Source organism: Abramis brama, assembly GCF_963993115.1.
Source record: "Abramis brama genome assembly, chromosome: 21".
Taxonomy (NCBI): domain Eukaryota; kingdom Metazoa; phylum Chordata; class Actinopteri; order Cypriniformes; family Leuciscidae; genus Abramis; species Abramis brama.
The window spans coordinates 4,063,240-4,091,209 of NC_139983.1; the positions used below are offsets into that span (position 1 = coordinate 4,063,240).

The 27,970-nt window shown below is 36.9% G+C and overlaps 1 protein-coding gene across 2 annotated transcripts in view; it reads right to left on the reverse strand.

Moving 5' to 3' along the window:
* Positions 1-8,936: 8,936 nt before the first annotated feature.
* Positions 8,937-27,970, reverse strand: part of LOC311071610 (uncharacterized protein) — a 36,728-nt gene continuing 17,694 nt past the window's right edge. Inside the window, exons 2-4 of one of the 2 annotated variants that reach the window (XR_014603902.1) lie at positions 10,708-10,843; positions 9,620-10,037; positions 8,937-9,119 (exon numbers count right to left, since the gene is read on the reverse strand). Coding sequence is in view for 1 of the 2 variants with exons in the window: in XM_084096024.1 (XP_083952150.1) it covers positions 9,887-10,037; positions 10,708-10,843 (287 nt within the window). In the remaining variant the exon portion in view is untranslated. The remainder of the gene's footprint in view (positions 9,120-9,619; positions 10,038-10,707; positions 10,844-27,970) is intronic. The other variant, XM_084096024.1, reaches the window with a different exon arrangement.

Below are 27,970 nucleotides of genomic sequence, written 5' to 3' on the forward strand. Positions count from 1 at the left end.
TAATTGTATCTTAATTTTAATCAGTGTTTCATCAACCAATTGCCTGGATTTAATAAATAAGTAAATAGCAGCAGACAATAGATAATCAGGACACGGAGAAGCGGGCGCGTGTAGCCTACTGGTGAAACGCATGAACCGAAACTCAGGTCTGAACTTGCCTCACAGACCTGAGACGTATATATATATAGAAAGCTTGAAATGTGTACTTTTAAACAGAACAATTCAAAACGAAAGAAAACAGACTGTTCTCTGGGATGTACACTGTGTACATTGTTTTTGTGGGAAAAATTAAATATATTTGTTACCATGTATTTGTGTGTTCTGAGTATAAAAACAATATTCTTAAATATTTTACAGCACACTTATGTATGTACTGTCTGTAGTAAGTGAAACACTGAACAAAAAAAGGCCCAAGTCATTATGATGAATGGAGAAGAAGTGTTTTCCATTCATCATAGTGTTTTACATTGAGCACATCAGTGTTCAACTGGTTCTTATAAATGTCTATTCATATGATGGTTTATGTGTGTCATTTGAAAACAAAATACCATTTTGAGAAGAAATAACATTGTTTTGAATGTAGTTTCATTTTGCAGGAGAATTGAGGGGTTTTGCCCATTGTGTGTGTTTTTTTTGGATTTGTGTGTAGAGTTCTGAGAATATGAGGCATGCTTTCAGAAAATGTGTAAACAATCGAGAAAAACTGTAACTGTATACAGTCAGTTCTTCTGTTGTTTTGTATGTAGACCACTGTATGTCCAACTTTGTGTTGGTTGGGATGTACACTGTATACATTGTTTTTGTGGGAAAAATAAAATGTATTTGTTACCGTGTATTTGTGTGTTCTGAGTATAAAAACAATATTCTCAAATATTTTACAACACATATATGTACTGTCTGTGTAACAATGAACCAAAAAAAAGGCCTAAGTCATTATGATGAATGGAGAAGAAGTGTTTTGCATTCATCACAGTGTTTTTACATTGAGCACATCAGTGTTCAACTGGTTCTTATAAATGTCTATTCATATGATGGTTTATGTGTGTCATTCAGTGACAGTAAATAGAAAGCAATTATTTCTAAATGTGCTTCAAGCCACTAGCTAAGTATTTCATGTTGAGTATTCACAATCATTGTAAAGGTGTTTCCCTCTAAGCTGCTTGAACAGTGACGGTCTTGAATCCACGGAGGATGGTGGACTGAGCGGTCAACTCTAAACTAGCGTGAAGCATCTTGGCTCCCGTCATCCTGGGAATGAAATGGATGGGCCTCCTCGTGGTTTCTCGAGGCTGGATTGTAAGCCTGAGATATAAAGAACAGGACATTTCAAGACAGGGAAATCACTATTACTACTGCTCATGTTTATAGTTAGCGATTTACACAAAACAACAATAACGATTCATCTTAAATCTAGATTAAATCAAGGCTTATATAATATAATGTACTGACACTTTTAATAGACACAGCTGCAGTGAAACTGATGTCAAAGATAAACAAGATAAAGATGTTAAAAATGTCAGGAACAACCCCACCCACTTTACAGATATTACTGTATCTAGACTGTTAGACGCCCTTCAGAGTCAGGTATGTGAGTTAAATTTACCATGGGAATCATGTGTGTGCTAAAATACCAAAGTTACTATACAGTGGCTGTTAAATCAAAATAGATGAATATGGGATCTTTTTTAATCAGTGTAAGAATGTTTCTGTTATTTTAATTACTTTTTAAATGATTACTATTGTATTATTTATCTAAGTAAAGTCACTATGGTATTATGGTAACTAAGGTAAATTTTTACAATTTAGTTTGAGCATCAGCCCAACACACTGTATCAACCAATGGTGTGTGTTTGGGGCGGAGCTATCTGTTTGGCTGACCAATGGCAGACAGGGGTTTGTAAATTAAAACAGTAATTTAACATTTATTTGGTGATCGATCGCTCTAAATACTGAAATGAAACACTTCACGTACGTCATCTGAACCTTCTCCTCCAAGAGTCCTGAACCCATTACGATGAGGTCACCGCTCACTGCAACGTTGAACGGGTTGGTAAAGGTTACTGTGGCAACTTGCTGTGTGTTAATGATGACCGAGGACTCGTTTTGAATCTGGAAGAAAAAAAACACAGGGTTCTTATTAAGTTGCTTTATTTCTTTTATTACTTGTGAATTCAGTTATGCCAAAAATCTATTTTTATAATATCCTATGATCTTGGAGTGATGCACGCGTTTACAAAAAATAATTTGAAAACACTTTAATTTAGCCACAAAACAAATATTGTGTTGTTTCTTAAAGTCAACCTAAAAACTGCATTTGCAACCCATTGTTTAATGAGGCTCTTTTTTGCCCATGAAAGGAGCTCAATATATACATATATATTAGGGGGTGTAACGGTTCACAAAATTCACGGTTCGGTTCGATACGATACACTGGTGTCACGGTTCGGTACGTTTTCGATACAGCAAAAAGAAAGAAATGCCAGAGAAATTGGTTAGTTGAATTGGTTGCTCGCGCTGCATTGGTCCAAACTGATCAATGGACCGTGAAACGCAAAATAATGAATAGCGCAGTTTCGTTCCGCTTTCATTACGTTTGCCATTTGATGTTGGGCAGCGTTGTGTCGGTCGTGCCATTGAGACTGCTAACAAAATTTTAGTTGCACCGGCAGGAAAAATGGTCAAAAAGTAGTAATAGTGATTTCCCTGTCTTGAAATGTCCTGTTCTTTATATCTCAGGCTTACAATCCAGCCTCGAGAAACCACGAGGAGGCCCATCCATTTCATTTCACAGCCAAGATGCTTGTAATGTTTGTAATGCGTACCAAACGGTTCCATACGAATATGTGTATAATTACCACTAATTAATATAATCTTAAATCACTTTGTATATTAATGCATAAGACGTGCATAGAATGCTTATTCTTTATATAGGCTTTGGCTATATATTCTGTGAGCCTTTGTCTTAATTGAGTATTTAAGAAAATCTCTCTGCGGTTTAATGGAGCTTGAACAATTTTTCAAAGAACAACAGGGAAAATGTGTTGTTAAGTATTAACCTTCGGTTTCACGGCTTAAATCTAGTCTTAGACTAAAATGCATGTTTGAGCTTTTTAACTGAAAGCAACTTGCACTGCATGGCATAGGCCTATCTTAAAATATATCAGTGCCATTGTTTTGTCTCAAAATGCACATCAGTGATGTGTTTTTCTAAGTCACGTTTATAAAAGCTACTTAAATGCCCTAATTAAACTAAGGATTGAATCTAAACCCTGTCTGTGAAACCAGGCCTAAGAGTGTTAAAATTAGTAGGCTACTATTAGTAGCATTTGTATTATTAGACTTAGCCTAAGTAATTCCAAGATAATGAAGAACCAAAAATGATCAAGAGACTAAAATCCAGTATCTGTTGGTTTGATACTATTTTACGTTTTCTGACTTTTCCCACACACACAAAAAAAAAGTTCTTAAATGTTCTGGATTGTTGAAAACCTGATGTGATGTGTTTGTGAACACTTTCCTTTTTCTAAAGAATCATCACGTGTCCACTAGATGGCGCACCAAGACGTGTAAACAAGCACCCTGTCAGCGTTCATCGTATACTGAAACAGAAGTTTTGTTTAAAAATAGGTTTGGTAATATGATCATCTGAGTTATTACCGTGTTTCTTGACGGGTGTTGATGTTTTATTGTAATAGCATCGCTGTCTTCAATGAGCAGTTTCGGTTTTCTGTTGTGAATGTGTTGTAGGCTTCCGTGTTTTCAGTGATCAGGTTATAGTCTCTCTTCAGTGCTTGTTCTCTCGCGCTGGTTTAGCTCAGTGGTTACTTCGAATCTTTAAAGCATCTCTGCTCATAGTTGTCGGGTCACCGACGGCCGGAGCTCGAACCACGGGCCCTGTCCAGCGTTTTACATCTTTGATCCTTTAACAATCTTAGTGTTCTGTTCACTGACTGTAAATGTTTTTGGCCGCACGTATGGGTCAGTTAAATGCAATATGGGCTAGAGAAAGTGGTTACTTCCGATGAAACAAGTAAAGTCAACCTTCTAGTGAACCCATGAACCCATGGTTCGATCCACGGTCACCGGTCGCCCGACAGTCACAAGAAGGTTGACTTTCAGGTTCATCGGAAGCAACCACTGAGCTACACCAGCGCGAAAATACTGCCTATCAAACTGACTTTAACACACAAGATCAACGCGATACACACAAACGAAATAGGCTACAGTTCAATGAACATACCGCTAGGGTGACCATATTTTAGTTTTCAGAAAACAGGACTGATGATGGGCGGGGCATGGTTTGGGTAGGCGTGGTTAAGGGGAGGGGGCGTGGTTTGGGGGTGAACGCATAAAAAAATAGGCTAGGCTACTTGACAAATGCATTCACTTTAATACTTAATACTTTAATACATAAAGTAATACATCCTTTCCATTCAATGTTTGGCCCGCAACAATAGAATACTATTAAAAAAAGTTTAGCTTTTAACACCTTTTACATGACACTATTTCTTTTCATATGCCATAGCATAGGTTAAAAATCTACTACTAAAAGAAAAAAATATACTACACTATTTCAGTAAAAAAACAAAACAATTTCAATCCTCCTGGTGTTCTCTAGCCTATACTTTCTTTATGTAGGCTTCTAGGTCACTAGCACCTCTATTTGACACTGATGTGGAGCTAATAATATGACAAAATGATTTGAATATGAATTGTATAAATTTGAATTATTTACAAGTGTAATCTAACAAATTTGAATTTTTATGTGGTATTTTAAATAGTTCTGAATTTGATTACTTTAAACGAATATTGAACATTTGAAATTTAACATATTGAAATGTTTTTATGGCTGAATTTTTTAGACATTTTCAAACAGCTATTTTTTTGTTCTGAATTCTTAGACTGCAAATATTCAGTTTAAAAAAATACAGATTCAAGTTTTCAAGATGAAGAAAAAATTCAGAACTTCAAATTCAGTTTTCTAAAATTCAAACCGCGAAAATTCAGATCTTACAGAAAGTAGGTCACAGGTCATTTACTTAAGTACATTTTTCACGTATCTGTACTTTACTTAAGTAGAATCAATAGTGCATACTTTTGACTTTTACTTCGTTACTTTTTGCAGCAATTATTATACTTTCTACTCCACTACATTTCTACAACGTTTCGTTACATTTTCTGATCAGTTTTCCCCTTGCCAAAACAGGGATTGAAAAAAAACTCCATGTTTTCGCCGCTGACCCGTTCATGTAACATGTAACTGTGGCGCTGCCAATAAAGCACCTAAAAGCTGTCACAAAGAACCGGCAAACGTAATGATTATGAATATGTAAAATATAACAAGGAGGCATTTTAATTGGTTATTAATAAACAAGTGTTTCCTGCTGTGTCAGTGTCAGCAGCAAAGATGAAGTTGACTATGCTGACGCGCGATCTTTGCAGTGAACGCGCCAGAGAGAAATGCACATTTCATAGCCTACGAATTACATGCAGAGAACAGTCTGTTTTCTTTCGTTTTGAATTGTTCTGTTTAAAAGTACACATTTCAAGCTTTCTATATATATATACGTCTCAGGTCTGTGAGGCAAGTACAGACCTGAGTTTCGGTTCATGGGTTTCACCAGTAGGCTACACGCGCCCGCTTCTCCGTGTCCTGATTATCTATTGTCTGCTGCTATTTACTTATTTATTAAATCCAGGCAATTGGTTGATGAAACACTGATTAAAATTAAGATACAATTAATACAAAACGAAATTCTCTTTAAAGAAGGGCTTTCTGTTTGAGGTCTCTGTGAACGTTTTAAAGCAGTATTTCTCACGGGAGAACTGACATGTCGGTAACATTGTTTTTTCCTCATAAATGTGAACACAAAAAATAAAATGAATATTTTATGTTCTGTGGAGAGCCAACCCTTCTTCATCCGGTGGGTAGCCTATATTACTTTTGGTTTGCGCAGTGAAATTCACAGAATTACAAAAAAATATTTTGCCACCTAAAAGTTAAAGATTTTTTTTTTGTGTCACGTCCGTTACGGATTTATATTTCCCTCATATTAAATATAAAACGCATGTGTCTGTAGTAGACTAGTTTTTCTAATGTCTGGACTTCTTTATTAAGGGAGTAGGGAGTATGGATATAGGCTATTAACAGTTTCAATTGGTATTAAATGCATTTTCTGAGAATTTACATTTCAAGTTTTTACTGCAATTGTCACGTCCATAACGCTGGGATTGCCCAATTTTAAAGAATTTATCCTCAGCTAGTTTTGTGGTATAGATCTACATATTGTAGCCTATAATGTTATCTTCAAATAAGGGGTGTGTCGCGATTCTGCCTTCTCACACTCACACCGTGACACAGGTTTGTGTATCCGAGTGTGCGATTTCGGTTTCATATTGCATATTGTTACAGCCCTAATTATTAGAATATAGACATTAAGAGAATAAATTGTTATGCAAGTACTTTTACTTTTAATACTTAAAGTACATTTAAAATCAGGTACTTTTTACTTAAGTAAGGTTTTCATTGTGGTACTTTTACTTTTACTAAAGTAAATATGTGTCTGGTTATTTGTACTTTTACTTAAGTACTGAGATTCAGTACTTCCTCCACCACTGTCCACAGGGAAGTGTAAAGGATCTCAGAAAAGTCGAACAGAGCATTTTGGCTGCACTGCAGTAGTTTTCTGCCGCAAACGTGGTGGTGGTTCAAGAGTATATGAATATATGATAAATGTATATGAGTGTATCTTTCGTTCAGTCGGGTTTTTTTTTAATTTTTTATATTAAGAGTAGAAAAATGAGAAAACAGCTTGAGTATTAGATTTCTAATATTTTAGTAATAATAGTGCTCCGTAAAGCAGAATGCATGACCTGCAAAGCTGGCACGTACGTGTCAGTGTCAAATAAAGGTGCTAGCGACCTAGAAGCCTACATAAAGAAAGTAAAGGCTAGAGAACATGAGGAGGATTTAATTTTTTTTTTTTTTTTTTTTACTGAATAGTGTAGTAGACTTTTTTATTTTAGTAGTAGATTTTTAACCTATAGCCATGAAAAGAAATAGTGTCATGTAAAAGGTGTTAAAAGCTAAACGTTTTTTAAAATGGTGTTCTATTGTTGCGGGCTAAACATTGAATGGAAAGGATGTATTACTTTATGTATTAAAGTACAATAACATAGTTGAAAGGTTGTGAATGCATTTGTCAAGTAGCCTATTTTTTGATGCGTTCAACCCCAAACCACGCACCCACCCCTTAACCACGCCTCCCCAAACTATGCCCCGCCCATCATCAGTCCTGTTTTCTGAAAACTAAAATATGGTCACCCTAGCGGTATGTTCATTGAACTGTAGCCCATTTCGTTTGTGTGTATCGCGTTGATCTTGTCGTTGTGTGTTAAAGTCAGTTAGGCAGTATTTCCGCGCTGGTGTAGCTCAGTGGTTGCTTCTGATGAACCGAAAGTCAACCTTCTCGTGGCCGCCGGGCGACCGCTGACCGTGGATCAAACCACGGGTTCTGTCCAGCGGTTTACTTTTTTAGGTGCTGTTCAAATCTCTAAAATGTATTGGATTAGCCTAGGCTACCAATTAGGCTACCCAGTACTTTGGATTGAATAAACAATTTGCACTTAATAAACCTATTTTTAGTTTTACTAATATTGCATAATAATTGTTAATTTAGACAAAACCATGTAGGAAAAAAAAAAAAAAAGATTTTACTTGCACCAAGTAAAACGCTGGACAGAGCCCGTGGTTCGATCCCCGGTCGCCCGGCGGCCACTAGAAGGTTGACTTTACTTGTTTCATCGGAAGTAACCACTTTCTCTAGCCCATATTGCATTTAACTGACCCAAACGTGTGGCCAAAAACATTTCAAGTCAGTGAACAGAATACTAAGATTGTTACAGGATCAAAGATGTAAAACGCTGGACAGAACCCGTGGTTCATTGAACATACCGGTTCGATCCACGGTCACCGGTCGCCCGGCGGCACGAGAAGCGTTGATTTTCGGTTAATCGGAAGTAACCACTGAGCTACACCAGTGCGAAAACACTGCCTATCAAACTGACTTTAGCACAGAAGATCAGCGACACACAAACGAAATGTTCATTGAACATACCGCGGGGCATGTTGTCACAGCATATTATAGGATTTTTCCAACACAGATACAGTTTAAAAAGTAAAAAAAATAAAAATAATTAAAGTTAATTGAAAACATTACCATAAAATCAACACTAATTCATTCACTCATTTTGCACATAAAGGCCTATAAAGGGGGCTGCTTCACAGTTCACACTGGCCAACAGTGCTTGTTCTCTCGCGCTGGTTTAGCTCAGTGGTTACTTCAACTTACAAGAACCTTCGTTCATGGCTGTCGGGTCACCGATGGCCGGAGCTCGAACCACGGGCCCTGTCCAGCGTTTTACATCTTTGATCCTGTAACATTCTTAGTGTTCTGTTCACTGACTGTAAATGTTTTTGGCCGCACGTATGGGTCAGTTAAATGCAATATGGGCTAGAGAAAGTGTTCTAGGGATGGGTACCAAAACCCGGTATTACAGTTTTTCTCGATTGTTTACACACATTTTCTGGTACTTGAGACACAATGACCACAACATGTAACTCATTCACCAACCGCCTGAACCAATTCTGCTAAACTACAAGCACAATTCCTGCTTTACACTCAAATTGCAGTTCTAAAACACACTTTTTTCAAAACACTACACACAATTCTCTGCTTTTGGCACAATTTTCATACAGAAAATCTCTTGTTTTCACAAGGAACACACTGCCATTCAAATATGCACACTGACTCATCACATGGGCAAACACCCATCACACAGTTTTACAATTAGCAATCAGAGCTTTAGCATCAAAGGGCAACAGGTGAGCTCTTCAATGGAGCAAAGGATGCCAACATTGGATTTTTTTTTTTTTTACTGTAACTGTATACAGTCAGTTCTTCTGTTGTTTTGTATGTAGACCACTGTATGTCCAACTTTGTGTTGGTTGGGATGTACACTGTGTACATTGTTTTTGTGGGAAAAATTAAATATATTTGTTACCATGTATTTGTGTGTTCTGAGTATAAAAACAATATTCTCAAATATTTTACAACACACTTATGTATGTACTGTCTGTAGTAAGTGTAACACTGAACAAAAAAAGGCCTAAGTCATTATGATGAATGGAGAAGAAGTGTTTTCCATTCATCATAGTGTTTTACATTGAGCACATCAGTGTTCAACTGGTTCTTATAAATGTCTATTCATATGATGGTTTATGTGTGTCATTTGAAAACAAAATACCATTTTGATAAGAAATAACATTGTTTTGAATGTAGTTTCATTTTACAGGAGAATTGAGGGGTTTTGCCCATTGTGTGTGTTTTTTTGGATTTGTGTGTAGAGTTCTGAGAATATGAGGCATGCTTTCAGAAAATGTGTGTAAACAATCGAGAAAAACTGTTACTGTATACAGTCAGTTCTTCTGTTGTTTTGTATGTAGACCACTGTATGTCCAACTTTGTGTTGGTTGGGATGTACACTGTACATTGTATTTGTTACCATGTATTTGTGTGTTCTGAGTATAAAAACAATATTCTCAAATATTTTACAACACATATATGTACTGTCTGTGTAACAATGAACCAAAAAAAAGGCCTAAGTCATTATGATGAATGGAGAAGAAGTGTTTTGCATTCATCATAGTGTTTTTACATTGAGCACATCAGTGTTCAACTGGTTCTTATAAATGTCTATTCATATGATGGTGTATGTGTGTCATTCAGTGACAGTAAATAGAAAGCAATTATTTCTAAATGTGCTTCAAGCCACTAGCTAAGTATTTCATGTTGAGTATTCACAATCATTGTAAAGGTGTTTCCCTCTAAGCTGCTTGAACAGTGACGGTCTTGAATCCACTGAGGATGGTGGACTGAGCGGTCAACTCTAAACTAGCGTGAAGCATCTTGGCTCCCGTCATCCTGGGAATGAAATGGATGGGCCTCCTCATGGTTTCTCGAGGCTGGATTGTAAGCCTGAGATATAAAGAACAGGACATTTCAAGACAGGGAAATCACTATTACTACTGCTCATGTTTATAGTTAGCGCTTTACACAAAACAACAATAACGATTCATCTTAAATCTAGATTAAATCGAGGCTTATATAATATAATGTACTGACACTTTTAATAGACACAGCTGCAGTGAAAATGATGTCAAAGATAAACAAGATAAAGATGTTAAAAATGTCAGGAACAACCCCACCCACTTTACAGATATTACTGTATCTAGACTGTTAGACGCCCTTCAGAGTCAGGTATGTGAGCTAAATTTACCATGGGAATCATGTGTGTGCTAAAATACCAAAGTTACTATACAGTGGCTGTTAAATCAAAATAGATGAATATGGGATCTTTTTTAATCAGTGTAAGAATGTTTCTGTTATTTTAATTACTTTTTAAATGATTACTACTGTATTATTTATCTAAGTAAAGTCACTATGGTATTATGGTAACTAAGGTACATTTTTACAATTTAGTTTGAGCATCAGCCCAACACACTGTATCAGCCAATGGTGTGTGTTTGGGGCGGAGCTATCTGTTTGGCTGACCAATGGCAGACAGGGGTTTGTAAATTAAAACAGTAATTTAACATTTATTTGGTGATCGATCGCTCTAAATACTGAAATGAAACACTTCACGTACGTCATCTGAACCTTCTCCTCCAAGAGTCCTGAACCCATTACGATGAGGTCACCGCTCACTGCAACGTTGAACGGGTTGGTAAAGGTTACTGTGGCAACTTGCTGTGTGTTAATGATGACGAGGACTCGTTTTGAATCTGTAGGAAAAAAACACAGGGTTCTTATTAAGTTGCTTTATTTCTTTTATTACTTGTGAATTCAGTTATGCCAAAAATCTATTTTTATAATATCCTATGATCTTGGAGTGATGCACGCGTTTACAAAAAATAATTTGAAAACACTTTAATTTAGCCACAAAACAAATATTGTGTTGTTTCTTAAATTCAACCTAAAAACTGCATTTGCAACCCATTGTTTAATGAGGCTATTTTTTGCCCATGAAAGGAGCTCAATATATACATATACATTAGGGGGTGTAACGGTTCACAAAATTCACGGTTCGGTTCGATACGATACACTGGTGTCACGGTTCGGTACGTTTTCGATACAGCAAAAAGAAAGAAATGCCAGAGAAATTGGTTAGTTGAATTGGTTGCTCGCGCTGCATTGGTCCAAACTGATCAATGGACCGTGAAACGCAAAATAATGAATAGCGCAGTTTCGTTCCGCTTTCATTACGTTTGCCATTTGATGTTGGGCAGCGTTGTGTCGGTCGTGCCATTGAGACTGCTAACAAAATTTTAGTTGCACCGGCAGGAAAAATGGTCAAAAAAATCGTTCGGTTTGTAATGCGTACCAAACGGTTCCATAAGAATATGTGTAGCCTATCATTACCACTAATAAATATATATATAATCTTAAATCACTTTGTATATTAATGCATAAGACGTGCATAGAATGCTTATTCTTTATATAGGCTTTGGCTATATATTCTGTGAGCCTTTGTCTTAATTGAGTATTTAAGAAAATCTCTCTGCAGTTTAATGGAGCTTGAACAATTTTTCAAAGAACAACAGGGAAAATGTGTTGTTAAGTATTAACCTTCGGTTTCACGGCTTAAATCTAGTCTTAGACTAAAATGCATGTTTGAGCTTTTTAGCTGAAAGCAACTTGCACTGCATGGCATAGGCCTATCTTAAAATATATCAGTGCCATTGTTTTGTCTCAAAATGCACATCAGTGATGTGTTTTTCTAAGTCACGTTTATAAAAGCTACTTAAATGCCCTAATTAAACTAAGGATTGAATCTAAACCCTGTCTGTGAAACCAGGCCTAAGAGTGTTAAAATTAGTAGGCTACTATTAGTAGCATTTGTATTATTAGACTTAGCCTAAGTAATTCCAAGATAATGAAGAACCAAAAATGATCAAGAGACTAAAATCCAGTATCTGTTGGTTTGATACTAACCAATTACTCTTAAATGTTCTGGATTGTTGAAAACCTGATGTGATGTGTTTGTGAACACTTTCCTTTTTCTAAAGAATCATCACGTGTCCACTAGATGGCGCACCAAGACGTGTAAACAAGCACCCTGTCAGCGTTCATCGTATACTGAAACAGAAGTTTTGTTTAAAAATAGGTTTGGTAATATGATCATCTGAGTTATTACCGTGTTTCTTGACGGGTGTTGATGTTTTATTGTAATAGCATCGCTGTCTTCAATGAGCAGTTTCGGTTTTCTGTTGTGAATGTGTTGTAGGCTTCCGTGTTTTCAGTGATCAGGTTATAGTCTCTCTTCAGTGCTTGTTCTCTCGCGCTGGTTTAGCTCAGTGGTTACTTCGAATCTTTAAAGCATCTCTGCTCATAGTTGTCGGGTCACCGACGGCCGGAGCTCGAACCAGGGGCCCTGTCCAGCGTTTTACATCTTTGATCCTTTAACAATCTTAGTCTTCTGTTCACTGACTGTAAATGTTTTTGGCCGCACGTATGGGTCAGTTAAATGCAATATGGGCTAGAGAAAGTGGTTACTTCCGATGAAACAAGTAAAGTCAACCTTCTAACGTTAGTGGCTGCCAGGCGACCGCGGTGACCGGGGATCGAACCACGGGTTAGTTTAGTTTTTTTTTAGTAAAACTAAAAATAGGTTTGATATGGGATTTAGAAAGTAGCCTAATTAGCCTAGCGCTAATCCAGTACTTTGGATTGAATATACAATTTGCTCTTAATAAACCTATTTTTAGTTTTACTAGTCTTGCATAATAATTGGTAATTTAGACAAAACCATGTAGGAAAAAAATAAAAATAATAATAAAAGATTTTACTTGCACCAAGTAAAACGCTGGACAGAGCCCGTGGTTCGATCCCCGGTCACCGCGGTCGCCTGGCAGCCACTGCTAGAAGGTTGACTTTACTTGTTTCATCGGAAGTAACCACGTACTACGGAGCCCTACGGAGCCCGGGAAGTCACCTGTGGGGAAAAAAAAAACAATCGGTGGCGACGGTTTTGCAATCCGTCCGCTCAGTTTATAAACCGTACTCACGAATTCTCAAACTGTTCCCTCGGTTTAACAAATCGTGCCCACGGATTAATAAACTGTACCCACGAGTTTCTAATCCGCGCTCTCAGATTTGTAAACCGTGCCTTCAGTTTTTGCAATCTGTACCCACAAATTCATAAACCGTGCCCACGCTTTCGCAATCTGTTTCGCAATCCGTAAATATTTATTATTATTATTAGCCTATTATTATTTGAGTTTATAACTATAAATAAGTTCACTTAAGACAGTAATAAGACAGACATTTATCATGAAATAATTTATAAATGCTTTATTTTTAAGCAAAAATTATGCAAAAAATGTAGGCCTATTTTATCAAAAACTGTAAAAGGTTAGTTTATAGCCTATACAAATAAAGCATTGATAAATTATTTTATGAAAAACATAAAGTTAACTCATTTATAGTTATAAACTCAAATAATAATAATAATTATTATTAGGGGTTCAAGCACGAAGTGCTGAAACCCTATTGTAATTGTACTGATTTTTATTATTATTATTATTATTATTATTATTATTTTCCCCTTAAACGCATCGTGCAGACCAAACCGTAAGAGCTGGAACCTTGAAACTTGGCCAAATGGTAGTCCTCAATTTGGGGAGAACCTATAAAAGTATGACCCCGATTGGCCCATAGGTGGCGCTATAGCAACCAAAAGCGCAAAACTGCTCATAACTACTAGACCGTATGTCGTAGACTCAAGTGTCTTATATCATTGGAAAGCTGGACGCCTGACGAACAAAACGTATATCTCCGATTTCATTTCCGCCATGATAGATTTTCCGCCATTTTGAATTTTGTCAAAAACCTACTTTTGCGAACTAGTCCTAGGTTTTTCGCCCGATCGGAACCAATCCAGTGCAGAAATGTTCTCTTGAGTCTGAATATCAAAAACTATCGAAAAAAAGTTGAAATTTCGATTCACGGACGCTAAGGGGCGCCAAAACGTACGTCGTGGGCAGGGCCTATTTTACTAAAATGGCTATAACTCCAGAAGTAAATGAGGTATCTTCACCAAACTTGGTACACATGTGTAAGAGGTCAATCTGAGGTCACAGTAAAAAAACCGCGGCGATTGGCCACATGGTGGCGCTATAACATGAAAAAAACATAAAACAGGCTATAACCACCTGACCGTTAGTCCGATTGACTTGAAAATTGGTATGCAGTGTCTTGGTCCAAGGTGCCATGTATGTGTATGAGGACATTGGCGTATCTCAAAAAACATGGCCGCCATCGGCCAATGAAATTTGAGCACCTATTAGACAAGGTTAACGGAGGCCGATCGGAACGAAACTCGATGGGCATGTTCGACTCAAGGCCCTAGAGGTCTGTAAGAATTTTGAAAGAAATCGGCCACTAGTTGGCGCTAACGAGTTTTATGGCTCTGTAATCACGTGGTGTTACAAATATCCACACAATATGCATATCATTTGATAGATCTCCTCATCCTGAACAACTTTGCCTCAAGAACCATTGCTGTCAATCAAACCGTTCATTAAATATTCGCAAACATGTTAAAAACCTACTTTTGCGAACTAGTCCTAGGTTTTTCGCCCGATCGGAACCAGACCAGTCTAGGACAATTCTCTGGACTCTCTAGATCAAAAACTATCAAAAAAAAGTTGAACTTTTGCATTTGGATGGCTCTAATAGGGTCATTTATAAAATGGGCGTGTCAAAATACATTAAAAAGCCTATAAATCCTAAATAAAAACTCAGAACTTCACAAAAAGTGGTCAGCATATGTGACATAACATCATTAACAAGCATGAAAAATTCTATGGAGATCGGACGATAGGTGGCGCTATAACTGTTAAAAAGCTTTAAAATCATATATTTCCTATGGTAAACTGCCTGTATTGGCTGTAAATGGTCTTTTCCATCTCTGATCATATAATTTTCATATCATAATGTTCAAAACTAGTGCAATACAATTCTCTGGACTCACTAGATCAATAATTGTCAGAAAAAGTTGAACTACTTCATTTGGATAGCTATAATAGGTTCACTTCAAAATCTGGCCTTTACCAAGTGTCCCCGAAAGCCTATATCTCTTTAATCAATGCTCAGACCTTCTTAAAAACAAGTCAGAACGTGTGAAATATCACCCTGAACAAGCATGAAAATTTTCAGACAGATCGGACAAAATTTGCCTCTATAACAGTTAAAAAGGTGAAAATGATATGAATTAATGGCATGTTAAGCCAATAAGTGGTATTTTACTGCCCCCTCCTGTTTAAAATAGTCATTTTCTCATATTGGTATTGGTATCAGCCATGGTAAATCATGATAAATGATGGTGTGTGTGTGTGTGTGTGTGTGTGTGTGTGTGTGTGTGTGTGTGTGTGTGTGGTACAAATATAACAAAGGTTTTATTTTCCAACATGAAAACAAACATAACAGAGTGCTAGTGCACAAACAATAACCGACAATGATAATGGATGAGAGGGGAACTTAAATACACAGATCAAGACAAGGACAACAGGTGACGGTTATGATGATGAGGAGCAGGTGATGATGAGGAGGGTGATGAGGAGCAGGTGCAGGTGATGACGACAGATAGTGAATGTGATGAAGACAGAAGGTGAATGTGATGAAGGTGAATGTGACACCAATATCACTAAAACATTTGTGTGTGTGTGTGTGTGTGTGTGTGTGTGTGTGTGTGTGTGTAGCATTATTGTGTGTAGCATATGTAGCAAGTATGCATTATTGAGTTAACATGGAAACACTGGTTTGCTTTAGTGCAGAAAACTGGTCAAAATCATGAGGTTTAAAGTGAAAGTGAGCCAATAAGTGGTCTTCTACTGCCCTCTGCTGGCCATTCTACTTATTAATTAAATTTTTCCACATGTGCTTGCATTTATACTAATACACACTAAAAATCACTTATATAGCAATAACTATTATAACACAATCATATTTTGTCAGTGTTAATCACTTTATTTGCACTGACACTTCAAATAATTGCTAGTAATGTGGTAAATCATGGTAAATCATGGTTAACTATGCTGTGTGTGTGTGTCTGTGTGTGTGTGTGTGTGTGTGTGTGTGTGTGTGTGTGTGTGTGTGTGTGTGTGTGTGTGTGTGTGTGTGTGTGTGTGTGTGTGTGTGTGTGTGTGTGTGTGTGTGTGTGTGTGTGTAAGCATGCATTGAGTTAACATGGATAAACTGGTTTGCTTTAGTGCAGAAAACTGGTTTAAAGTGAAAGTGAGCCAATAAGTGGTCTTCTACTGCCCTCTGCTGGCCATTCTACTTATTAATGAAATATTTCAACATGTGCTTGCATTCATACTTGAATACACACTAAAAAAATCACTTATATAGCAATAACTTTTATAACACAATCATATTTTGTCAGTGTTAATCACTTTATTTGCACTGACACTTCAAATAATTGCTAGTAATGTGATAAATCAGGCTAGAAACATGGTAAATCAAAGTAAATAATACTAGATTGTCGTTTATCTCCTGGTAAATAATACTAGAACGTGGTATATCATGGTAAATCATGGTTAACTAAACTGTGTGTGTGTGTGTGTGTGTGTGTGTGTGTGTGTGTGTGTGTGTGTGTGTGTGTGTGTGTGTGTGTGTGTGTGTGTGTGTAAGCATGCATTGAGTTAACATGGAAAAACTGGTTTGCTTTAGTGCAGAAAACTGGTTTAAAGTGAAAGTGAGCCAATAAGTGGTCTTCTAGTGCCCTCTGCTGGTCATTCTACTCAATAATGAAATATTTTAAGTCAAGTCAAGTCAAGTCAAGTATATTTGTATAGCGCTTTTCACAATACAGATTGTATCAAAGCAGCTTCACAGTATTAAATTAAAATAATACAACAAGGTTTGTTTCTAGTGGAATTTATTGATAAAATCAAATTAGATATCCCCAGAATATCCCCAACTGAGCAAGCCAAAGGCAACAGTGGCAAGGAACCGAAAAACTCCATCAAGTGACCTAATAGTGTCCTAAAACTCCATCAGGTGACCCAATGGAGAAAAAAAAAACCTTGGGAGAACCCAGGCTCAGTCGGGGGCCAGTTCTCCTCTGGCGTTTATTAACTAGAGGCCGGATTGTAATTTGAACTGTAAGATTAAAAATATTATATGAATGCCTGGCTGAAGAGATGCGACTTTAATCTAGTTTTAAACTGGGAGAGCGAGTCTGAGCAACGAACAGTATCAGGAAGGCTATTCCAGAGTTTTGGAGCTTTTACATGTGCTTTTGCATTCATACTTGGACACACACTAAAAATCACGTATATAACTAACTATTATAACACAATAATATTTTGTCAGTGTTCATCACCTCATTTGCACTGACACTTCACATAATTGCTAGTAATGTGGTTAATCATGCTAGAAACATTGTAAATCATAGTAAATAATACTGAAATGAGGTGTATCAAGGTAAATCATGCTAGAATCCTAATAAATCATTCTGGAACATGGTATATGATAGTAAATCATGCTAGAATCATATTAAATAATTCTAGAATGTGGCAAATCGTTGTGGGAGGAGCCTATTTTACTCAAATGGCTATAACTCAAGAAGTAAATGAGATATCTTCACCAAACTCAGTACACATGTGTATGGGTTCAATTTGAGGTCACAGTAAACAATTTTATGGAGATCGGACCATAGGTGGCGCTATAACTGTTAAAAAGCTTTAAAACCATATATATCCCATGGCAAATTGCCTGTATTGGCTGTAAATGGTCTTTTCCATCTATTATGTCAGTGGTTACATGCTTGCTAAATAAATCTTAATAACTTTTGATGCTTTTGTGCTTAAATGCCTTAAAGGCCTTAACTGCTTGAACCCCGATAAATGCTGCTTGCAGCTTTAATTAGGGGTTCAAGCACGAAGTGCTGAAACCCTATTGTAATTGTACTGATTTTTATTATTATTAGGGGTTCAAGCACGAAGTGCTGAAACCCTATTGTAATTGTGCTGATTTTTATTAGGGGTTCAAGCACGAAGTGCTGAAACCCTATTGTAATTGCTCTGATTTTTATTATTATTATTTTCCCCTAAAACGCATCGTGCAGCCCAAACCGTAAATGCTGGAGACTTGAAACTCAGCCAAATGGTAGTCCTCAATTTGGGGAGAACCTATCAAAGTATGGCCCCGATTGGTCAATAGGTGGCGCTATAGCAAGCAAAAGTATGAAATCAGCCATAACTCCTAGACGGTTTGTCATAGAATCAAGTGTCTTATATCACTGTAATCCTTGGCTCAAGACGGTCAAAACGTATATCTCCGATTTCATTTCCGCCTGGGAAAATTTTCCGCCATTTTGAATTTTCTCAAAAACCTACTTTTGCGAACTAGTCCTAGGTTTTTCGTCCGATTGGAACCAAACCAGTGCAGAAATGTTCTCTGGAGTCTGAATATCAATAATTATCGAAAAAATGTTGAAATTTCGATTCATGGACGTTAGGGGGCGTCAAAACGTACGTTGTGGGAGGAGCCTATTTTACTAAAACGGCTATAACTCGAGAAATAAATGAGTTATCTTCACCAAACTCGGTACACATGTGTAATAGTTAAATTTGAGGTCACAGTGAAAAAATCGCGACAATTGAACAGTAGGTGGCGCTATAACTTGAAAAAAACATGGAAAGGGCTATAACCACCTGACCGTTTGTCCGATTGACTTGAAAATTGGTATGCAGTGTCTTGGTCCAAGGTGCCATGTATGTCTATGAGGACATTGACGTATCTCAAAAAACATGGCCGCCATCGGCCAATGAAGTTTGAGCACCTATTAGACAAGGTTAACGGAGGCTGATCGGAACGAAACTCGATGGGCATGTTCGGCTCATGGCCCTAGAGGTCTGTAAGAATTTTGAAAGAAATCGGCCACTAGTTGGCGCTAACGAGTTTTATGGCTCTGTAATCACGTGGTGTTACACTTATAGTCACATTATGCATATCATTTGATAGATCTACTCATGCTGAACAACTTTGCCTCAAGAACCATTGCTGTCAATCAAACCGTTCATTAAATATTCGTGAACATGTTAAAAACCTACTTTTGCGAACTAGTCATAGGTTTTTCGCCCGATCGGAACCAGACCAGTCTAGGGCAATTCTCTGGACTCTCTAGATCAATAATTATCGAAAAAAAGTAGAAATTTTGCTTTTGTTTGGCTATAACATGATCATTTAGAAAATGGGCGTGTCAAAATACACTCAAACGTTTATAAATCATAAATAAAAACTCAGAACTTTACAAAAATTGATGAGCACATGTGACATAACATGCTAAAGAAGCATGGGAATTTTTATGGAGATTGGACCATAGGTGGCGCTATAACTGTTAAAAAGCTTTAAAACAATATATATTCTATGGTAAATTGCCTGTATTGGCTGTAAATGGTGTTTTCCATTTATGATCTTATAATTTTCAAATCATAATGTTCAAATCTAGTGCAGTACAATTCTCTGGACTCTCTAGATCAATAATTATCAGAAAAAGTATAACTTCTTCATTTGGATGGCTATAATAGAGTCACTTCAATATGTAGCCTTGACCAAGTGTCCCCAAAAGCCTATATCTTTTAAATATCTTTCAGATCTAGTCAGAACATGTTACTCTTAACAAGCATGAAAAATTTCAGACAGATCGGACAAAATTTGCCTCTATAACAGTTAAAAAGGTAAAAATGATATAACATGGCATATTAAGCCAATAAGTGGTATTGTACTGCCCCCTGCTGTCATTTAATCATACTACTCCCTAATATTGTTATATAATTCATATTTAGACTTTATAAAATCATTATTTTAACATTTACAATCACATTTTGTCAAAATGCATCTATTGGAGTGTTACTATTGACAATTGTTTTACATTTAGAAAACGAAAGTAAAACCTTGTCCGCCATTTAGGCCACGCCCCCCCCCAGTACAAATTCACTCATAACTCGAAAACGGAAAGTCGCCGCGCGCTCAAATTTTGATGGTAAGGACCTCTCCGGGCTCTTGATCGAAACGTAGCTCCCGGCCCCAATCGCCCAAAAACACTGTGATGGTCTCATTCAACAGGGCTCCTCAAGCACTATCTATGCTCTGAGGTTTAGAATTTTTCGCCATCTGGTTCCCGAGATATAAGTGAAAAAACTAATTCCCATTCATTCACTTCAATTGTAAGATGGAGGCTGTAATTCCACTGTTGTCAACTAGAGGGAGCAGCAGTATTAGACATAGTATTAATCTTTTTATCAGCTTTCAGCTTTGGCCAACAAGCAAATGCTTAAAGCTATTTATTATTATTATTATGGACTGATAATACAGATCACAAAGAAATATGTGAAATGGTTAGACCATTAAAAGATATTTTCACAATAACATCCCAAAAACATTGAAAACATATTTGTCTTTGTGTGTGTGTGTGTCTGTGTGTGTCTGTGTGTGTAAGCATGCTTAATGGAAAGAACATGGAGAAACTGCTTTGTTTTACTGGTGGATAAAAAAGTCTTTCAAATGAAAGTGAGTCAATTAGTGGTCTTCTACTGCCCTCTGCAGGACATTCTACTTATTAAAATATTTTTACCTGTGCTTTTGCATACATTTTTAGACTATATAAAATTGCTTGCATGAAAATCACCTATTATAACACAATCATGTTTTGTCAGTTTATCACTTCATTTGTACTGAGCTCTCAGTTTGAACAATTCTGCCTCTCAGTGATTAATTTGAAATCTGAAAATGGTGTTATACAGAGGAGATTTGCAATTATCATTTTGTTACCTATCTTTTGTTTAAAATATCTACATCTACAACCAAATGTGTTTGCATGTGTGTGTTGAAGCATGGTTAGTGTATTAAGTATTATTGTTTAAGTATTATTGTTTTCATTTACATTTTAACCACCAGAAGACCACTCATTGCTTCATTCTGCTTACTAAAATATTATTTTCCATTTAGTTTCCATTTGAAATATTGTTTAAACTTTATAAAATCATTAAAATAACATTTCAAATCATATTTTGTCTGTTTATAAATCCCACAGACTCACATTGGCTGCAATACTAATGTTTTTGAAAGACACAGACCTGATAGTCTAATCTTTGTGTATTGTGCATATAGTATTGATATTATTACTATTGCAAATCATGTTATTGTAACTCATATCTTAACAGAATATTATTTGTAATTTTAATTCTTTATTTCTTAATTGTTTTTTTCTGATTACTACAGATATTATCAACAAAGATATCAACTACACCTTCACTTTTAATATTGATAAGCTGCACACACAGCGCAATCACACACCCACTAATGCATTCAAATAAATGTAATCTTACTGTGCTACTTTATTTGTACATGATTAGAATGAACAGACATCTAAGAATATTTTTCTTCTTTTGTTAAAGCCACTTCAGACTACAAGTAAGCATTATATTACTAATCAACTATTTTAAAGGTGCCATACAATTGAAAACTGTATTTATCTTGGCATAGTTGAATGGTAAGAGTTCTGGACATGGAACTGACACACCGTGAGCCTCAAACACCATTGTTTCCTCCTTCATGTGTAAATCTCCTGTTTGCAAAAGACCGCTGAAAAATGAGTGAATTACAGCATAACACTGACTGTGACGTTGGAGTCGGGATCATTCATATTTATACCCCCCCAATTTGCATATACCAGCCCATGTTCTAGGCCAGGCAGTGTTAACGTGGACCTGCACAGCCGAATCATCAGAAGTTCTGCAGGTATTGTGAAGAAGCAAGCAAGGACAATAGTGAAAATGTCAGATCATGGATATAAATGTTATGTTCGAGGCTGTGCTGCGGATTTCAGAACTTTTCATTCCCTTCCCACAAAAGAGAACTGCCAACAGGCATGGTTGATTTTTACAACAGGATACCTTACCATTTTAATTCAAAGCTGTTAGTTTGCTCTGCCCATTTCACCACTGACAGTTTTTCTAACCTGGGACAATATCAAGCAGGTTTCGCTCATCGTTTGATACTGAAGAAGGGGGCAGTTCCAACTAATGTTATATTTCCATTACAACCCCTACCGCAAGCAGAAAGTAACGTTACTGATTTTATCCACTACTTGACTGTTGAAGACATTTCTGTTTCAGAGATATCAGAGAACAATTTAAAATATATCAATGCATTCTACGGCACCTTTAAAATAATTATTTAAAATGGAGATCAGGCCATAACATCACAAAAACATGAAAAGGGCTATAACCACCTGACCATTAGTTCGATTGACTTTAAAATTGGCATGCAGTGTCTTGGTCCAAGGTGCCATGTATGTCTATGCCGCCATAGGCCAATAAAGTTTGTGCACCTCTTAGACAAGGTTAACGAAGGCCGATCGGAACGAAACTCGGTGGGCATGTTCGACTCGTGGCCCTAGAGGTCTGTAAGAATTTTGAAAGAAATCAGCCACTAGTTGACGCTAACAGGTTTTACGGCTTTGTAATCACGTGATGCATGTCATTTGATAGATCTCCTCATACTGAACAACTTTGCCTCAAAAACTACTGCTGTCAATTAATTTGTTCATTAAATACTTGCGATTATGTTAAAAACCTACTTTTGCGAACTAGTCCTATGTTTTTCACCCGATCGGAAATATACCAGTGCAGTACAATTCTCTGGACTCTCTAGATCAATAATTATATAAAAAACTTAAACTTTACCCATTGGGTAGCCATAATAGGATCATTTAGAAAATGTGTATGGCAAAAAACACTCAAAAGCCTGTAAATCCTAAACGAAAACTCAGACAACTCACTAAACTGCCTTCTGTGCTTAAAGACCCTAAATGCTTGAACCCCGCTAAATGCTGCTTGCAGCTTTAATTAGGGGTTCAAGCACGAAGTGCTGAAACCCTATTGTAATTGCTCTGATTTTTATTATTATTATTTTCCCCTAAAACGCATCGTGCAGCCCAAACCGTAAATGCTGGAGACTTGAAACTCAGCCAAATGGTAGTCCTCAATTTGGGGAGAACCTATCAAAGTATGGCCCCGATTGGTCAATAGGTGGCGCTATAGCAAGCAAAAGTATGAAATCAGCCATAACTCCTAGACGGTTTGTCATAGAATCAAGTGTCTTATATCACTGTAATCCTTGGCTCAAGACGGTCAAAACGTTTATCTCCGATTTCATTTCCGCCTGGGAAAATTTTCCGCCATTTTGAATTTTCTCAAAAACCTACTTTTGCGAACTAGTCCTAGGTTTTTCGTCCGATTGGAACCAAACCAGTGCAGAAATGTTCTCTGGAGTCTGAATATCAATAATTATCGAAAAAAAGTTGAAATTTCGATTCACGGTCGCTAGGGGGCGCCAAAACGTACGTTGTGGGAGGAGCCTATTTTACTAAAACGGCTATAACTCGAGAAATAAATGAGGTATCTTCACCAAACTCGGTACACATGTGTAATAGTTCAATCTGAGGTCACAGTAAAAAAATCGCGACGATTGAACAGTAGGTGGCGCTATAACTTGAAAAAAACATGAAAAGGGCTATAACCACCTGACCGTTTGTCCGATTGACTTGAAAATTGGTATGCAGTGTCTTGGTCCAAGGTGCCATGTATGCCTATGAGGACATTGACGTATCTCAAAAAACATGGCCGCCATCGGCCAATGAAGTTTGAGCACCTATTAGACAAGGTTAACGGAGGCTGATCGGAACGAAACTCGATGGGCATGTTCGACTCATGGCCCAAGAGGTCTGTAAGAATTTTGAAAGAAATCGGCCACTAGTTGGCGCTAACGAGTTTTTTCGGCTCTGTAATCACGTGGTGTTGCATACATCCACACAATATGCATATCAGTTGATAGATCTCCTCATACTGAACAACTTTGCCTCAAGAACCATTGCTGTCAATCAAACCGTTCATTTAATATTCGCAAACATGTTAAAAACCTACTTTTGCGAACTAGTCCTAGGTTTTTTGCCCAATCGGAACCAAACCAGTCTAGGACAATTCTCTGGACTCTCTAGATCAATAATTATCAAAAAAAAGTTGAACTTTAGCATTTGGATGGCTGTAATAGGGTCATTTATAAAATGGGCGTGGCAAAATACACTAAAAAGCCTATAAATCCTAAATGAAAACTCAAAACTTCACAAAAATTGGTGAGCATATGTCACATAACATCATTAACAAGCATGCCAAATTTTATGGACATCGGACCAAAGGTGGCACTATAACTGTTAAAAAGCTTTAAAACCACATATTTCCTATGGTAAATTGCCTGTATTGGCTGTAAATGGACTTTTCAATCTATTATTTCAGTGGTTAAAAGCTTTCTAAATAAATCTTAATGTCTTAAATGCTTATGTGCTTAAAGGCCTTAAATGCTTGAACCCCGATAAATGCTGCTTGCAGCTTTAATTATTATTATTATTATTATTATTCCGCCGTAAAACGCATCGTGCAGCCCAAACCGTAAGAGCTGGAACTTTGAAACTTTGACAGATGGTAGTACAAAAATCGAGGAAAGGTTCAGAGATTATGACCCCGATTGGCCCATAGGTGGCGCTATAACAACCAAAAGCGCGAAACTGCTCATAACTCCTAGACCGTATGTCGTAGACTCAAGTGTCTTATATCATTGGAAAGCTGGACGCCTGACGAACAAAATGTATATCTCCGATTTCATTTCCGCCATGATAGATTTTCCGCCATTTTGAATTTTGTCAAAAATCTACTTTTGCGAACTAGTCCCTGGTTTTTTGCCCGATTGGAACCAAACTAGTGCAGAAATGTTCTCTGGAGACTGAATATCAATAATTATCGAAAAAAAGTGGAAATTTCGATTCACGGTCGCTAAGGGGCGCCAAAACGTACGTTGTGGGAGGGGCCTATTTTACTAAAATGGCTATAACTCCCGATGTAAATGAGGTATCTTCACCAAACTTGGTACACATGTGTATGAGCTTACTCTGGGGTCACAGTAAAAAAATCGCGACGATTGGCCTCATGGTGGCGCTATAAAATGAAAAAAACATAAAACAGGCTATAACCACCTGACCGTTAGTCCGATTGACTTGAAAATTGGTATGCAGTGTCTTGGTCCAAGGTGCCATGTATGTGTATGAGGACATTGGCGTATCTCAAAAAACATGGCCGCCATCGGCCAACGAAGTTTGAGCACCTATTAGACAAGGTTAACGGAGGCCGATCGGAACGAAACTCAATGCGCATGTTCGGCTCATGGCCCTAAAGGTCTGTAAGAATTTTGAAAGAAATCGGCCACTAGTTGGCGCTAACGAGTTTTACGGCTCTGTAATCACGTGGTGTTACAAATATCCACACAATATGCATATCATTTGATAGATCTCCTCATCCTGAACAACTTTGCCTCAAGAACCATTGCTGTCAATCAAACTGTTCATTAATTATTCATTAATATGTTAAAAACCTACTTTTGCGAACTAGTCCTAGGTTTTTTGCCCGATCGGAACCAGACCAGTCTAGGACAATTCTCTGGACTCTCTAGATCAATAATTATCAAAAAAAAGTTGAACTTTTGCATTTGGATGGCTGTAATAGGGTAATTTATAAAATGGGCGTGTCAAAATACATTAAAAAGCCTATAAATCCTAAATAAAAACTCAGAACTTCACAAAAATTGGTCAGCATATGTGACATAACATCATTAACAAGCATGAAAAATTCTATGGAGATCGGACGATAGCTGGCGCTATAACTGTTAAAAAGCTTTAAAATCATATATTTCCTATGGTAAACTGCCTGTATTGGCTGTAAATGGTCTTTTCCATCTCTGATCATATAATTTTCATATCATAATGTTCAAAACTAGTGCAATACAATTCTCTGGACTCACTAGATCAATAATTGTCAGAAAAAGTTGAACTACTTCATTTGGATAGCTATAATAGGTTCACTTCAAAATCTGGCCTTTACCAAGTGTCCCCGAAAGCCTATATCTCTTTAATCAATGCTCAGACCTTCTTAAAAACAAGTCAGAACGTGTGAAATATCACCCTGAACAAGCATGAAAATTTTCAGACAGATCGGACAAAATTTGCCTCTATAACAGTTAAAAAGGTGAAAATGATATGAATTAATGGCATGTTAAGCCAATAAGTGGTATTTTACTGCCCCCTCCTGTTTAAAATAGTCATTTTCTCATATTGGTATTGGTATCAGCCATGGTAAATCATGATAAATGATGGTGTGTGTGTGTGTGTGTGTGTGTGTGTGTGTGTGTGTGTGTGTGTGTGTGTGTGGTACAAATATAACAAAGGTTTTATTTTCCAACATGAAAACAAACATAACAGAGTGCTAGTGCACAAACAATAACCGACAATGATAATGGATGAGAGGGGAACTTAAATACACAGATCAAGACAAGGACAACAGGTGACGGTTATGATGATGAGGAGCAGGTGATGATGAGGAGGGTGATGAGGAGCAGGTGCAGGTGATGACGACAGATGGTGAATGTGATGAAGACAGAAGGTGAATGTGATGAAGGTGAATGTGACACCAATATCACTGAAACATTTGTGTGTGTGTGTGTGTGTGTGTGTGGCATTATTGTGTGTAGCATATGTAGCAAGTATGCATTATTGAGTTAACATGGAAACACTGGTTTGCTTTAGTGCAGAAAACTGGTCAAAATCATGAGGTTTAAAGTGAAAGTGAGCCAATAAGTGGTCTTCTAGTGCCCTCTGCTGGCCATTCTACTTATTAATTAAATATTTCCACATGTGCTTGCATTTATACTTGAATACACACTAAAAATATATAGCAATAACTATTATAACACAATCATATTTTGTCAGTGTTAATCACTTTATTTGCACTGACACTTCAAATAATTGCTAGTAATGTGATAAATCAGGCTAGAAACATGGTAAATCAAAGTAAATAATACTAGATTGTCGTTTATCTCCTGGTAAATAATACTAGAACGTGGTATATCATGGTAAATCATGGTTAACTATGCTGTGTGTGTGTGTGTGTGTGTGTGTGTGTGTGTGTGTGTGTGTGTAAGCATGCATTGAGTTAACATGGAAAAACTGGTTTGCTTTAGTGCAGAAAACTGGTTTAAAGTGAAAGTGAGCCAATAAGTGGTCTTCTAGTGCCCTCTGCTGGCCATTCTACTTAATAATGAAATATTTTACATGTGCTTTTGCATTCATACTTGGACACACACTAAAAATCACGTATATAACTAACTATTATAACACAATAATATTTTGTCAGTGTTCATCACCTCATTTGCACTGACACTTCACATAATTGCTAGTAATGTGGTTAATCATGCTAGAAACATTGTAAATCATAGTAAATAATACTGAAATGAGGTGTATCAAGGTAAATCATGCTAGAATCCTAATAAATCATTCTGGAACATGGTATATGATAGTAAATCATGCTAGAATCATATTAAATAATTCTTGAATGTGGCAAATCGTTGTGGGAGGAGCCTATTTTACTCAAATGGCTATAACTCAAGAAGTAAATGAGATATCTTCACCAAAATCAGTACACATGTGTATGGGTTCAATTTGAGGTCACAATAAACAATTTTATGGAGATCGGACCATAGGTGGCGCTATAACTGTTAAAAAGCTTTAAAACCATATATATCCCATGGCAATTTGCCTGTATTGGCTGTAAATGGTCTTTTCCATCTATTATGTCAGTGGTTACATGCTTGCTAAATAAATCTTAATGACTTTTGATGCTTTTGTGCTTAAATGCCTTAAAGGCCTTAACTGCTTGAACCCCGATAAATGCTGCTTGCAGCTTTAATTAGGGGTTCAAGCACGAAGTGCTGAAACCCTATTGTAATTGTACTGATTT